Genomic DNA, 11,362 nt, shown 5'->3' on the forward strand with positions numbered 1-11,362 from the left:
GACACATGGAGGGAAGGGGGAAGCTCTGGAATCCAGTTTTTCCATGTGTGCTAGCACTGCAGAGGTGGGGTGTCTCATTCAGTCCTGGGAGGAGCACCCATCTCCTGCATTTGCAAACAGGTTCCCAGAGGCCAATCAGCCAACTCTGCCCAGGGCACAGAGTGCTCTGGTGAGGACACAACCATGGTAACACCTGCATCCTCCAGCAAAGGGGATGGGTGGCTGGGAGACTGCAGAAATGGGGATGTGGAGAATAGTGAAATCAGGTTTTGCAAACCAGAAACAACCCAGGTCCCAGATCCAAAGAAGAGCAGGAGGAAGCAAACTCTAAACTTTTGTAAGCAGCAAAATAAGCAGAAAAAATATTTTAATTTTCTACTTTAAATACTGGGGCTGTAAGAGTGCATGAATGAAACAGTGAACTGCACAGAAACTTGGTGATGCCATGCTTGAAGAGGAAATCTGAAAGAATGAAATAAACTGAGGCCACAGCTTGAACCCTGGTGGGAGAAGGAATCAAGCGAAGATGGACAAGTTTCGGATGATCTTCCAGTTCTTCCAGTCCAACCAGGAGTCCTTCATGAACGGCATCTGTGGGATCATGGCCCTTGCCAGCACCCAGATGTACTCAGCCTTTGATTTCAACTGCCCCTGCCTGCCACACTACAACCTGGCCTATGGGCTGGGCATCCTCCTGGTGCCTCCCTTCATCTTGTTCCTGCTGGGCTTTGTGCTGAACAACAACATCTCCATGCTGGCAGAGGAGTGGAGGCGGCCGCAGGGCCAGCGGGGGAAGGACCCAGCTGTCCTGCGCTACATGTTCTGCTCCATGGCACAGCGGGCCATGATCGCCCCCGCAGTCTGGGTGTCGGTGACGCTGCTGGATGGCAAGTGCATCACCTGTGCCTTCTGCACCTCGGTGCCCGTGGAGACCCTGGGCAATGCCAGCCACCCCCATCTCTCCCAGGGGGAGATACAGCGGGTCCTTGCCCGAATCCCCTGCAAGGAGATCTACGACGGGCAGCAGCTCATTGCCAATGAAGTGGCTGTCAGGTACCTGCGCTGCATCTCACAGGTAAGAGGCACCATGGCTGTGCTGTCCCCGGTGGCTTGGGGTTAGGCACTGCCAGCCTTAGCTCTTCCCTCAACAGAACCTCCTTGTTGAAATCAAGCAGGAGACACTGGTGACTTCACAGGGATACAAGGTGTGTTCAGACTCAGCTCTGTGGAGTTATGCCTCCAGTGTGGTGCAGAGGCTGTAGCTGTAGGTCATCCTGATAATTGACCCCCTCTCCTGCCTAGGCAGCCCAGGGCTGCAGAGCAGTGACAGCCAAACTGTGTGTGTGTTTTTATTCAGAGCAAGTTCAGAAGGGGCTGAGATGGATCTTACTCAGTGGCTGGTGGGCTGTCACCCTCCCCAATAACCCATCAGTTGCTCTTGCTTCTTATTATAACGTGTGCAAGCAACAGACTGATAACCATCAATGCCACTTGTCTCTGCTGCTGCATGGGAACAGCCAGTGTGTGTTTATTAACCATCCCAGGGAACCACAAATGAAGATGTGCCACTAACCACTTGTCCTGTGCTTAATTGGTCTCAAGCCCTCTGCTCCTGGCCATGCTGGAGACAAGATGGTCTGAAACACCTGTCACTCATGTACTCCTGTTTATAAGCAGCTCTTCTGCCTGACCTCCTTAGGGCAGACATTAATTATTATCTCCTTTAAGAGAAATGGAGCCACAGGGGCTTCTCCAAAGACACAAAGCAGATTTTCCTAGGTAGACCCCAACTGGAAAGCATTAGGAGCTGAAAAACAAGGTCCCACATAGAACCTCTCCCCCCAGGTGCTCTTTTAGGGGGCTGCATTTCCAGGGGGGTTGAACCTCATGAGCTCTGCCAGTACAGTCTGGAGGCAGCCTGAGCTGAGACTGATGGTGAACAAGACAGACTGGCTCTGGCTCTGCCTTTGTCTCACCCTTCCTGTCAGACCCCATTAACAGGGGAGCTTTCACTGCTGCTCATTCACAGTAGATGTTACTAAGTTCAACAGCTCAGAAAAAGAATTAGACAGCTGCATAAACCAGGGAGTATCTGGAACAATACTGCAAGTCAGAGGACACAGGCTATCCTAGACCCAGGTGGGGCACCATCGTATCGGAGGCAGAACCAAGGGCTGGGCACAGGATTCAGCCCTGGTGTTATTTATGGTCAGTGCTGATGCTCTACAAGGCAAGAAGAGAGAGGTGCTGCCTGTGTCAATGCACTGAACAAAATTCCAGTGCAAATGCACTGACGTGGTTCATAGGGCCTCCTCATCCAACTTTGCAGTGTAAACACAGCCAAATGTCAAACAGCGCAAGTGGAGCCAGGCTTGTCTGCAAACCAGGGGGGTTCTGCTGGCTGGTTCTGCTGGGCATGTGCTCCGTGATAGCTCTGGTTCCCCTTCATCCCTGCAGGCTCTGGGCTGGTGCTTTGTGCTGCTAATGACCACGCTGGCTTTCTTGGTCCGATTCCTTCGGCCTTGCTTCAGCCAGGCTGCCTTCCTGAAGAGCAGATACTGGTCCCACTACATCGACATTGAACGCAAGCTGTTCGACGAGACATGTGCAGAGCATGCCAGGAGCTTTGCCAAGGTCTGCATCCAGCAGTTCTTTGAGGGCATGAGCACAGACCTGGTGGCTGCTCGCTGCCACCTGCCCGTGAAAGCCGCTGCGGATGCAGGGGAAGCTGCTGAGAAGCTCTTGGGGATCACCGACCAGGGCACCATGAACATGGCCCTGAAGAGCTGGCACAGATGCAAGCCCCCACTGGACCTCCACCCACCTGCCCTCCCCACTGGAAATGGCTGGGCAGGAGAAGGGCAACCCTCCACACACCCCTCCGTGCCCCGAAGAGAGACAGCTGCCTACTACAGCTGGGTGTGAGGAGCTGCACAGCAGGGCTGTGCAGAAGCAAAATCGTGTTTCTGTGAGATGGGCTGCAGAGAGGGCAGAAGGAGCCAGGGCACAGGCAAGGGCCGGTGCCACAGCGGCTGCAGGGGAACAGGCACCCAACAGGCTCAGTGGAGCTGGTGTGATCCCATCTGCTCTCACATCCTGTCCTACAGCATTGGTAATACAGGTAACGAGTTTTGTGCCAGGAGGGACAATTATGCAAGGCCATGATGGACGAGCCCTGGGGATGCTGAAGGGTGTGATGTGGCAGCCAGATGTGCCATGTGTCCCACACCACCAAGCACCAGGTTTGTGTTGTGGCAGTTGCCAAGACAGACACTACCACTTCCTCTCTTCTATGACGTACTCAGCACGGAGCAGTGCATGTGGGTTTAGGCAGTATTAAAAACCCCCTGGTGGGGAAACAAGCTGGGGGTGCCCCTTTCTCCTGCCAAGTTGTGAAACCCTAAAAGATCACATTACCCCTCCACACACTACATCCCCACAGACACACAGCTCCCAAGCCAAGAAAAGCTTTAAAATAAATTTGACCGAAGTAATGAGCTAGTGAAGAGACATCCCATACCACACTACCTGTGACAGAAACAGTGTGGTTGGTGTTACAGGGACTATTAAATGAGGATTCCACAGAGATGCTCCTTGAGGGAATTGTCTGGACAAGGAGAGCAGATACGGCTTAGCAGCAGGGAGCAGCTGCCTCAGGACGATTTGTTCTTACAATTTTTCCTGTATCTCTCCCTGACACAAAGACTGTTTTTAAAAACCCACCTGGGTGTTTGTTTAAGGAGCCAAATAAATAATTCAGGCTTACCATTCAAGCTCTGTGCTCAGACACCAGGATTTATAAAAGCTATTTACAAAATCTGTTGGTGTTTCTTTACTTGGATATGATGAAAAGGGCTGAGAGAGCCCCCAGGCCAAGCCCAGGGTGCTGAGGCTGTGTGAGTTGAAGTGTTTTGCCAGTGCGTGGCTGCCAGCAGCAGCCAGCCCTGGCCCTCAGAGGAGAAGCCGGGAAGTCACTGCCAATGCTACCCAATACAAGGTGGCTGCCCACTTCCATAGAAACTGGGGATGACAGGATGCAGGCCCTCGAGGTGACCATGGAAATTGCAGCCCGGAAGAGTGTTTCCAAATGACCCTGATTTTATTACAAATATGCAGAAGGCAAACCCCTTTTGAGGGATGAGTTTTAGCTCTGCCACATCCCTTCCGAGATGTTCATCCCCTTGAAATTTCTGCTGCGGTGTTCCTGTTGAAACAACTTATTATGGCTGACCAGTAACTGAGGTGGCTGTCATTTGCATCCTAATTATCAGTGTGTAACTCCACAGAGGCTTTGGAGAGAAGAGAACAAAGGACCAAACTGATGAGGAAATTCTCCTGGCTGCTGTGAGAGCAGCTTAGCAAGCCCGTAGTCAAGACAGGCTGAATCTGGCCAACTCCCAGGAGAAAGGAGCGTGACATGGTTTGTCATTAATCTTCACACCCAAACTTTAATTAATGCACCTGCCCAGAAATTAATAGGCACAAAACCTGATTTACAAAGCAAAGGAGATTAAAAGATAAAGGTTTTAAACTCCTATTATTTGCAGCTCACTGAGAAAGGCACGCTCAGTGTCCCCACAATGGCGAGCAGCATGGAGGGATGGCAGGCTCCATGGCATCGCCATTAAGGTATCAAAATAACTAGATGCATTTGCAACGAGAAGCTTTTGGACTTTTGATTAAGATTTTTAGAACTAGAGCTTTTGCCCCGTGCAAAAAATTCAGCAGTTGCAGAATCGTCACAGAGCAGGCAGGTTCTCCTCTCCGTGCTGGAATTTGGGAACATTGCTCATTGCCTTTGGGAGGAGAGCCCTTTCAAGGGAACCCTTCCCAAGGAAATCCCTGGGATTTCAGCCAGGCTGCGGTCCCGGTGCTGATCCCAGTTTACAGCAGCGCCCTGAGCGTGGAGCAAGCCCCAGGGTCCCCACCAAGCTGGCAGGGGAGACAGCCCCAGGCAAGCACCGAGGGTGTGGGAATGCCGAGGGATGCACCGCACCCAAACAACAGGGAGCAGCAAAAACCCGCCCGAGGACCCCAGATCTGAGGGTGGGAAGGAAAATGGTCCAAAAATCCCTTCAGCTGAACTGCCAGCGCTGGGCTGAGCCTAGACTTGCTCGGGGCGGAGGGGAACGTGGGTGTTGCTGAAGATTTGCCTGTGCTGAAGACATCCTCTGGGGAGGGCTGAGTTTAACCCCGGAGACAAGACGGCAAGGAGGCTGGGGAAGGAGAACGGGGGCCTCCGGCCTCTGCAACAGGCTTGGCAGGAGTTGGAGCTGAGGGACAGATGGTGGAGAGGAGGGAGCAAAGATAAAGTGAAGCAGCCTCGGCTGCCTCGAAAGCATCGCTCAAGCAGAGGAAGCAGCGAGCGGAAAAGTTGAGCCAGGCAGGAATGCACAGCACTCGCCAAAATCAGGCTGTGCCCAGCCCTGCACACATGGCCCCCGGCCCTGCTCAGCCCCCAGCCTGCTGCAGGAGCCCCACTGCTCGGTCCCGGGTAGGGGGAAGCGGAACCTGGCACCCCACAGAGCTTGTGATGCCCCGAAAACCCACGCAGGCGGTGCCTTCCCGCTGGCTCAGCCAGCTCAGCTCCCATGCGCTGCAGCAGAAGTTTCTGCCCCTTCCCATGGGACATGGGGTTTCTCCCGCGCTGTTCCTGCCTGCTTAGGGTGGTTCCCACCGGCATGACTCCGGCTAGGGGGATCCACCATCTCCCCTCTGCACCCCTGCAACGTGCCTCATCGCTCCCGTTCTCCAGGCAAACTCCCGGCCATCCCGGCCAGCCATTGCACATCTGCATCCTGAGTCTCAGAAAGCACGATGTGCTTTTTCCAATGACTCATTCTCTGAGCTTTTCATTTCCTCTTTGTTTTTTTTTTCTTTTTAAAGGCACAACCTCAGCCGTGCACACAGCAGAAGCCAAGCGCCTGCTTTTTGCCCCACCCAAGCTCACGGCCTGAGAACAACCTCCTCCCTCTTCCCAAAAGCCGACAGCGGAGGGCATGTTTCAAACTGAATAAGGAAGCCTTTCAAACTATTAAGGCTGTTTTCGAAAGCTCCCACTTCCATCAGACCAGCCTCGGCTGCATCCCGACTCCAGCACAACCAGCCCTGTGTGCTGCTGGAAACCCCCCTGCGACCAGAGCCTGAGCGAAAAACACAGGAAGGGCTGAGAAGGCTCCACAACTGGTTTCATCAACTTTTTCAAGTGAGTTACTTGATTTTTTTCTTGCTTTCATATGTATTTTGGGGAAAGAAACAGAGGGTCCTAAAATCTTATCTGCTGCAAACAACTTTCTCTCCTCCCCTTCTACCCAACCCTCTCTCCCAGACCATAACTACCAAGCAGAGGAAGGGTAACCTCATCCAAATGGCCAATACTTCTCTTTGCCAGCTCCTCAGATTTTTGCTTTGCCGTTTGCCAGCCTCTGTCAGGAAGGTCACAAGGCCGTGTTTATCAGAGCTGTTTGTGGGTAACTAACAACAGATGCTTGAACTAGAACAAGTTTGTGGGTTTAGCATCTGGCTGCAAATGTGGAGTTCCACCAAACAGGGAAATGGAGGCCTGGCTGCCCATCACATGCTGGCAGTTTTTGGCTCATCTGTCTCCTTTGCAGAGGGAGTTTTGCATATGGAAAACTGGAAAGCTGCAGGAAGACATTAAGGGCTGTTTGCGTTTGAACTCAGCAATATCACAGTGTGACTTTAAAGGGATTGCTATGAGTTAGACACAGCAAAGAACAGAGGCCGAATTTCTGCCCCTGTTCCCCTCCCCTGCCCCATGGAGAAAGGGGGATTTGTTAAGGTAGCAGATAAAATGAGGCACAGTAGTGATTTAAAGCACAGTGTATGAGCAAGCCTTGAGCAAAAGACCATAATTAAAGTCTCTCCTGCATGAATGTCCCTGAAGTCTTGTCCCTGCAGTTGGGGGCAGCCCAGGGAAGACTTCGGGGCAGCCCTGTGGGCCAGGGCTCCCAGGTAGCCCCGGATGTGTGCCAGTGCTTCCAGCACTGTGGAAGCTGCCAGACGCAGTTAGTTGGGTGCCCAGGTCCTTCCTGTCTCCAGCAAACCCTGGTGACAGCAGTTCCCCTGGGGCCAGTGGGTTTTGTCACATGGGTGAGGGTTCGCAGAGCTAGCAAGGTGCTTGAGGTGTCCTGAGAAGAAACCCTGTGGGGATGCAGGGCTGATGGAAACTCAGCTAAGAAATTAATTGAATCCAGCTTGCAGACGGGATGGGGGAATGGACATCACTGCAGAGAGTGTGGATATATTCCCCAGTTATTTCTCTGCCCTTAAAAAAAATCAGGGCACATGCTTTGCCCTCCTTGTCCCCAAGTGCCTGCAGCCCTGTCAGTGAGGAATAACACAGGCAAAGGGCACCGAAGAGCATTTCTGGCACTGAGGTTGCAGGTTGAGGGGCTCAGTCTCAGGGCAGCAATTAAGAGGCTGAGCTGGGACTGCAGGCCAGGACAGGGAGTACAATTATGTCAACCACCTGCGGGATGGGAGATCATCTGCCACACCTAATCCTAGCAAAAGCTCATGTAATTGCTGTCTCAGCTCTATCAGCATTTGGTGTTTGTATCCGGGGTCATCAAGGTAAGCTCTGCTCTTCCAGAAAGTAACTTCTCCTGCTGGTAGCAACAGCGCCCAAGCATCCCTTCACCCTTCTCAGCAAAGGCTGCTCCTGCCTGGCCCTCCCATGACACATTTCTGTGCTCCCAACTCTGCTGGGATGTCTCACAGCACCCCTTGCTGCCTTCCTCACATACCTGTGTCTATTAATAAATATTAACTCACCAGGTCTAAAGAGGGAGGCAAAAGCCACACAGAGCACCTTCAAAGCAGCACAATGCCAGCACTCACATGCCACATGTGTCTGGGCTAGTGTGAGTCAGTGGCAGGGCTGGGGACATCCTAGTACCAGTGCTCTGGTCCAGTTTTCCCAGTAACATGGTGTCCTCCTTCATTGCAGGTTTGGGAGATCATCAAGAGTTTGCCAGTGACGCTGACAAGAATTACCTCTGCGGGAGGTGACTAAAACCAAAGAGAAGGAAAGAGGACAAACATGCCATTGAGAGGGACAGAAAGAGATGTCCCACCTGTCATCTTTGCTGTAGTGAAGCTTTTGGAGGGCTTAGTGGAAAACTAAAATGGCTGAGGTTTCACATATTGCTTAGGCAAAGTCCCTTTTCAGCCCCTTTTGAAATAACCCTGGTATCAGCAACCAGCTCCAGAGACTGGGACACCAGGTGGGAGGAAGGGACATCAGTGAAGGTGTCTTGCTCCTGGAACAGCTCCTTGCACACCAGCTAGCACCAGGCCATTTCACCCCCCAGTGGAGTGTTCCTCAGTGCTGGGGGCTGAGCCAGCACGGCCCCCCACTGCAGCACACGGACGAGATGGCCGCCCTCGTCGCTGAGAACTTCCGTTTCCTCTCCTTGTTCTTCAAGAGCAAAGATGTGATGATCTTCAATGGTTTGGTGGCCCTGGGGACAGTGGGGAGTGAGGAGCTCTTCTCAGTTGTTGCCTTCAATTGCCCCTGCTCCCCTGCCCGCAACTACATCTATGGGCTGGCGGCCATCGGTGTCCCAGCCCTGGCCCTCTTCCTCATTGGTGTCATCTGGAACAACCACACTTGGAACCTGGTGGCTGAGTGCCACAAGCGTGGCACCAAAAATTTCTCTGCTGCTGCCACCTTCCTCCTCTTCGGCTCCATAATGGGCCGGGCATCCGTGGCACCCATCACTTGGTCGGTCATCTCGCTGCTGCGTGGGGAAGCTTACATCTGTGCCCTCAGCGAGTTTGTCAAGCCATCCTCCCTGGACAAGTTTCCATCTGAGTATGGGGCTGAGGTGCTGGCCAAGTTCCCCTGTAGAGACGTCCCAGCAAACCTCACCAAGTTCAGGGACGAGGTGACACGGAGGCTGAGATACGAGTCCCAGGTAGGCACTCCAGGGAGAAGGCCACAGGGAGTGGGTAAGACCACCTTGCCATGTCCTAATGCAGCCTCTCTCTTCTCTCCCAGCTCTTTGGCTGGCTGCTCATCGGCATTGTTGCGGTCCTGGTTTTCCTCACCAAGTGCCTGAAGCACTGCTGCTCGCCGCTGAGCTACCGGCAGGAGGCCTACTGGGCCCAGTACCGCTCCAACGAGGACAAGCTCTTCCGACGCACGGCCGAGGTCCACTCCAGGATCCTGGCAGCCAAGAACGTGAAACAGTTCTTTGGCTTTGTGGCACTGGACAAAGAGGAGAAGGAGCTGGTGCAGGAGTTCCCAGTGGAGGGTGTCCAGCCGAGCCCCCAGTGGAATGCCATCACAGGCGTCTACATCTACCGGGAGAACAAGGGCTTCCCCCTCTACAGCCGCCTCCACAAATGGGCCAAAGGGGTGGAAGGGAACGGGCCAACCCCAGAAGGCCACGAACTGCTGTTTTTGGCTTCCTAAGACAGATGTGCACCAGCAGCACTTCCCCAGACTGCCTGGCAGGCCTTCCAGTATAGGTGCACTGGGAACATTCCTCCCAGCAGGATTACTTCTCTCAGCAGGTAAACAGGAATCAATAGCCGCAAGGCAGAGATTAATAAGCAATACCCCGAGCTGGGGAACCCCTCCCTCAGAGACAACAATCTCACTGCTGTTCCCAGAGACACAGGGGAGCAAAGAGCAGATGCAGCCCTTACCTCCAGGCTGCCAGTGCAGCCCACTGCCTGATGCACCAGCAGAAGCCTTGGGGAGCAAGAGATGGGCACAATGTTTCTCACTGTGATTCCTGCAGTCCCACTTGTCACCCACACAGCAGGGTTAGCCCCAGCCACCCTATACACCTACTTGTTTTATTGACATTAATATCTTACACACTTGTGTGATGCCTGTTACACAGGCAGGTCCCAGAGCACTTTACAGACTTTACAATGCAGGGAAAAGATGGAAGCAGGGGGTAAATTCCTGGGGCAAGGAGGATGCAATAGCATCTGGGAAGGAATGGGTGAGTAACATAGCCACACACCAAAAAACTGAGAGACTAAAGCAAGAGGAATCACAATATTCCTGGTATTCAGAAAGGCACTCTGTAATTACCAAGTCGAAATTTGGGTAGGACAGCAAACTCCCTTTGTTCTTACTAAAGTGCCTGGCAATCTCTAATGAACCCAAATGGTCACCACCATGAGTTTATAAACCCAGAGGAGGCACCATCAGCAGAACAGTTTTGGGGCAAGGTAGCGAGGTGGAGACTGAGAGGAATCAGTACCCACAGTGAGCCACACCACTGTCTGCAGCTCATTGAATTTCTCATCCAGCCATTGGATAAGAGTCCTTTGTTTGGGTTGCAAGCTGCAGGAAGACCTCAACCAGAATTAGCTTTCCATATATGTATATATAAACACACATATAGTGTATGTACAATGTAACCATAGTTAGTCAGTTGCATTAATGGAGCATCTTTCTCTGAGGGGAAGGGAATGACAAAGCTGCCAGCCCAAAGAGCACATTACATTCACCCATCTGCTGCACTGGGACTGCAGCCCTGGAGCAACAAGGGACAGCATGAACAGGATGGGGGAGCAGCCCTCTCCCTACCCATCTACCACTGAATTTTCTAAAACTCTTTCCACTGCCTTAATTGGCCCCTGGAGCAGAAGGTCTCTTTTATGGACTTGGCCATACTCTGGGAAAGCAAAACCAGAAAGGTGTAAAATTACTACCCTCACCATGACACCGTGTGACTACGGCTTCACAGCTGCTCCTCTGGCATTGCTCAGTCCTTTTCTCCCAGGGGTCAGTCCTGTGTACCCAACACTGTTTAAAGAGCTGCCACGACAGAGAAGTTTGTTTTTTCTACTTGAACTGTTTTGTTACAGGTACAACTTCCTTCCACACTGTGCCATTTACCAAAAAGCCTTAAGTTGTTCAAAAAACAGCTCAAACCCACAGAACTCAGAGGGGCTTGCACACAAGGAGATTTGAAATAAATTATTAAATGAGAGTTATTTCTCATTGCCTTATGATTTTTTTTTCAGGGGGGCATAAAAGGCATAATTTAACATTCTCTTTGAACTCAAGGACTGAGAACTTATTTTTTCTTTCTATTAAACATTCACATCCTCTCCTATCCAGATCATTCTAGAATGTTTTAAAGTATTACCACATATTACAAGTTAGTAACAAGGCTTTTTAGTTATTCTTGCAGTGAGTAGCACAAATCTTGTATATCAGGATACACAATTGCAGCAAAGGAGAGAAAATTATTTTACAAGTATGGTATCTTGCAAGAAAGAGCTGGAGGGTATTCCCTCACATAAAGAGGCTGGAACACCGCTTAGTGGGTGAGGCATCCCAGGATCCCTGTTCAGCCTCTCTACAGAT

General features: G+C 51.9%; 2 protein-coding genes across 2 annotated transcripts; both read left to right on the plus strand.

Moving 5' to 3' along the window:
* The first annotated feature begins 252 nt into the window (after positions 1-252).
* On the plus strand, positions 253-3,772 carry CALHM1 (calcium homeostasis modulator 1). The gene is made up of 2 exons (XM_010412939.3): positions 253-1,075; positions 2,458-3,772. Exons 1-2 carry the CDS (start codon positions 527-529, stop codon positions 2,923-2,925), a joined length of 1,017 nt encoding a protein of 338 aa, XP_010411241.1. The 5' UTR covers positions 253-526; the 3' UTR covers positions 2,926-3,772.
* Positions 3,773-5,550: 1,778 nt separating this feature from the next.
* Positions 5,551-10,986, plus strand: CALHM2 (calcium homeostasis modulator family member 2). Its single transcript, XM_010409344.4, has 3 exons — positions 5,551-6,205; positions 7,973-8,942; positions 9,026-10,986. Exons 2-3 carry the CDS (start codon positions 8,400-8,402, stop codon positions 9,440-9,442), a joined length of 960 nt encoding a protein of 319 aa, XP_010407646.1. The 5' UTR covers positions 5,551-6,205; positions 7,973-8,399; the 3' UTR covers positions 9,443-10,986.
* The last annotated feature ends 376 nt before the right edge of the window (positions 10,987-11,362 follow it).

Source organism: Corvus cornix, chromosome 6 (genome assembly GCF_000738735.6).
Source record: "Corvus cornix cornix isolate S_Up_H32 chromosome 6, ASM73873v5, whole genome shotgun sequence".
Classification (NCBI taxonomy): domain Eukaryota; kingdom Metazoa; phylum Chordata; class Aves; order Passeriformes; family Corvidae; genus Corvus; species Corvus cornix.

What these genes read in the sequence shown, in the direction of transcription:
- CALHM1 (XM_010412939.3), top strand. Translation starts at nt 527, where the DNA reads ATGGACAAGTTTCGGATGATCTTCCAGTTCTTCCAGTCCAACCAGGAG. An exon ending in ACCTGCGCTGCATCTCACAG is followed by an intron (nt 1,076 to 2,457) that starts GTAAGAGGCACC and finishes TCATCCCTGCAG; the next exon opens with GCTCTGGGCTGGTGCTTTGT.
- CALHM2 (XM_010409344.4), top strand. Translation starts at nt 8,400, where the DNA reads ATGGCCGCCCTCGTCGCTGAGAACTTCCGTTTCCTCTCCTTGTTCTTC. An exon ending in GGCTGAGATACGAGTCCCAG is followed by an intron (nt 8,943 to 9,025) that starts GTAGGCACTCCA and finishes CTTCTCTCCCAG; the next exon opens with CTCTTTGGCTGGCTGCTCAT.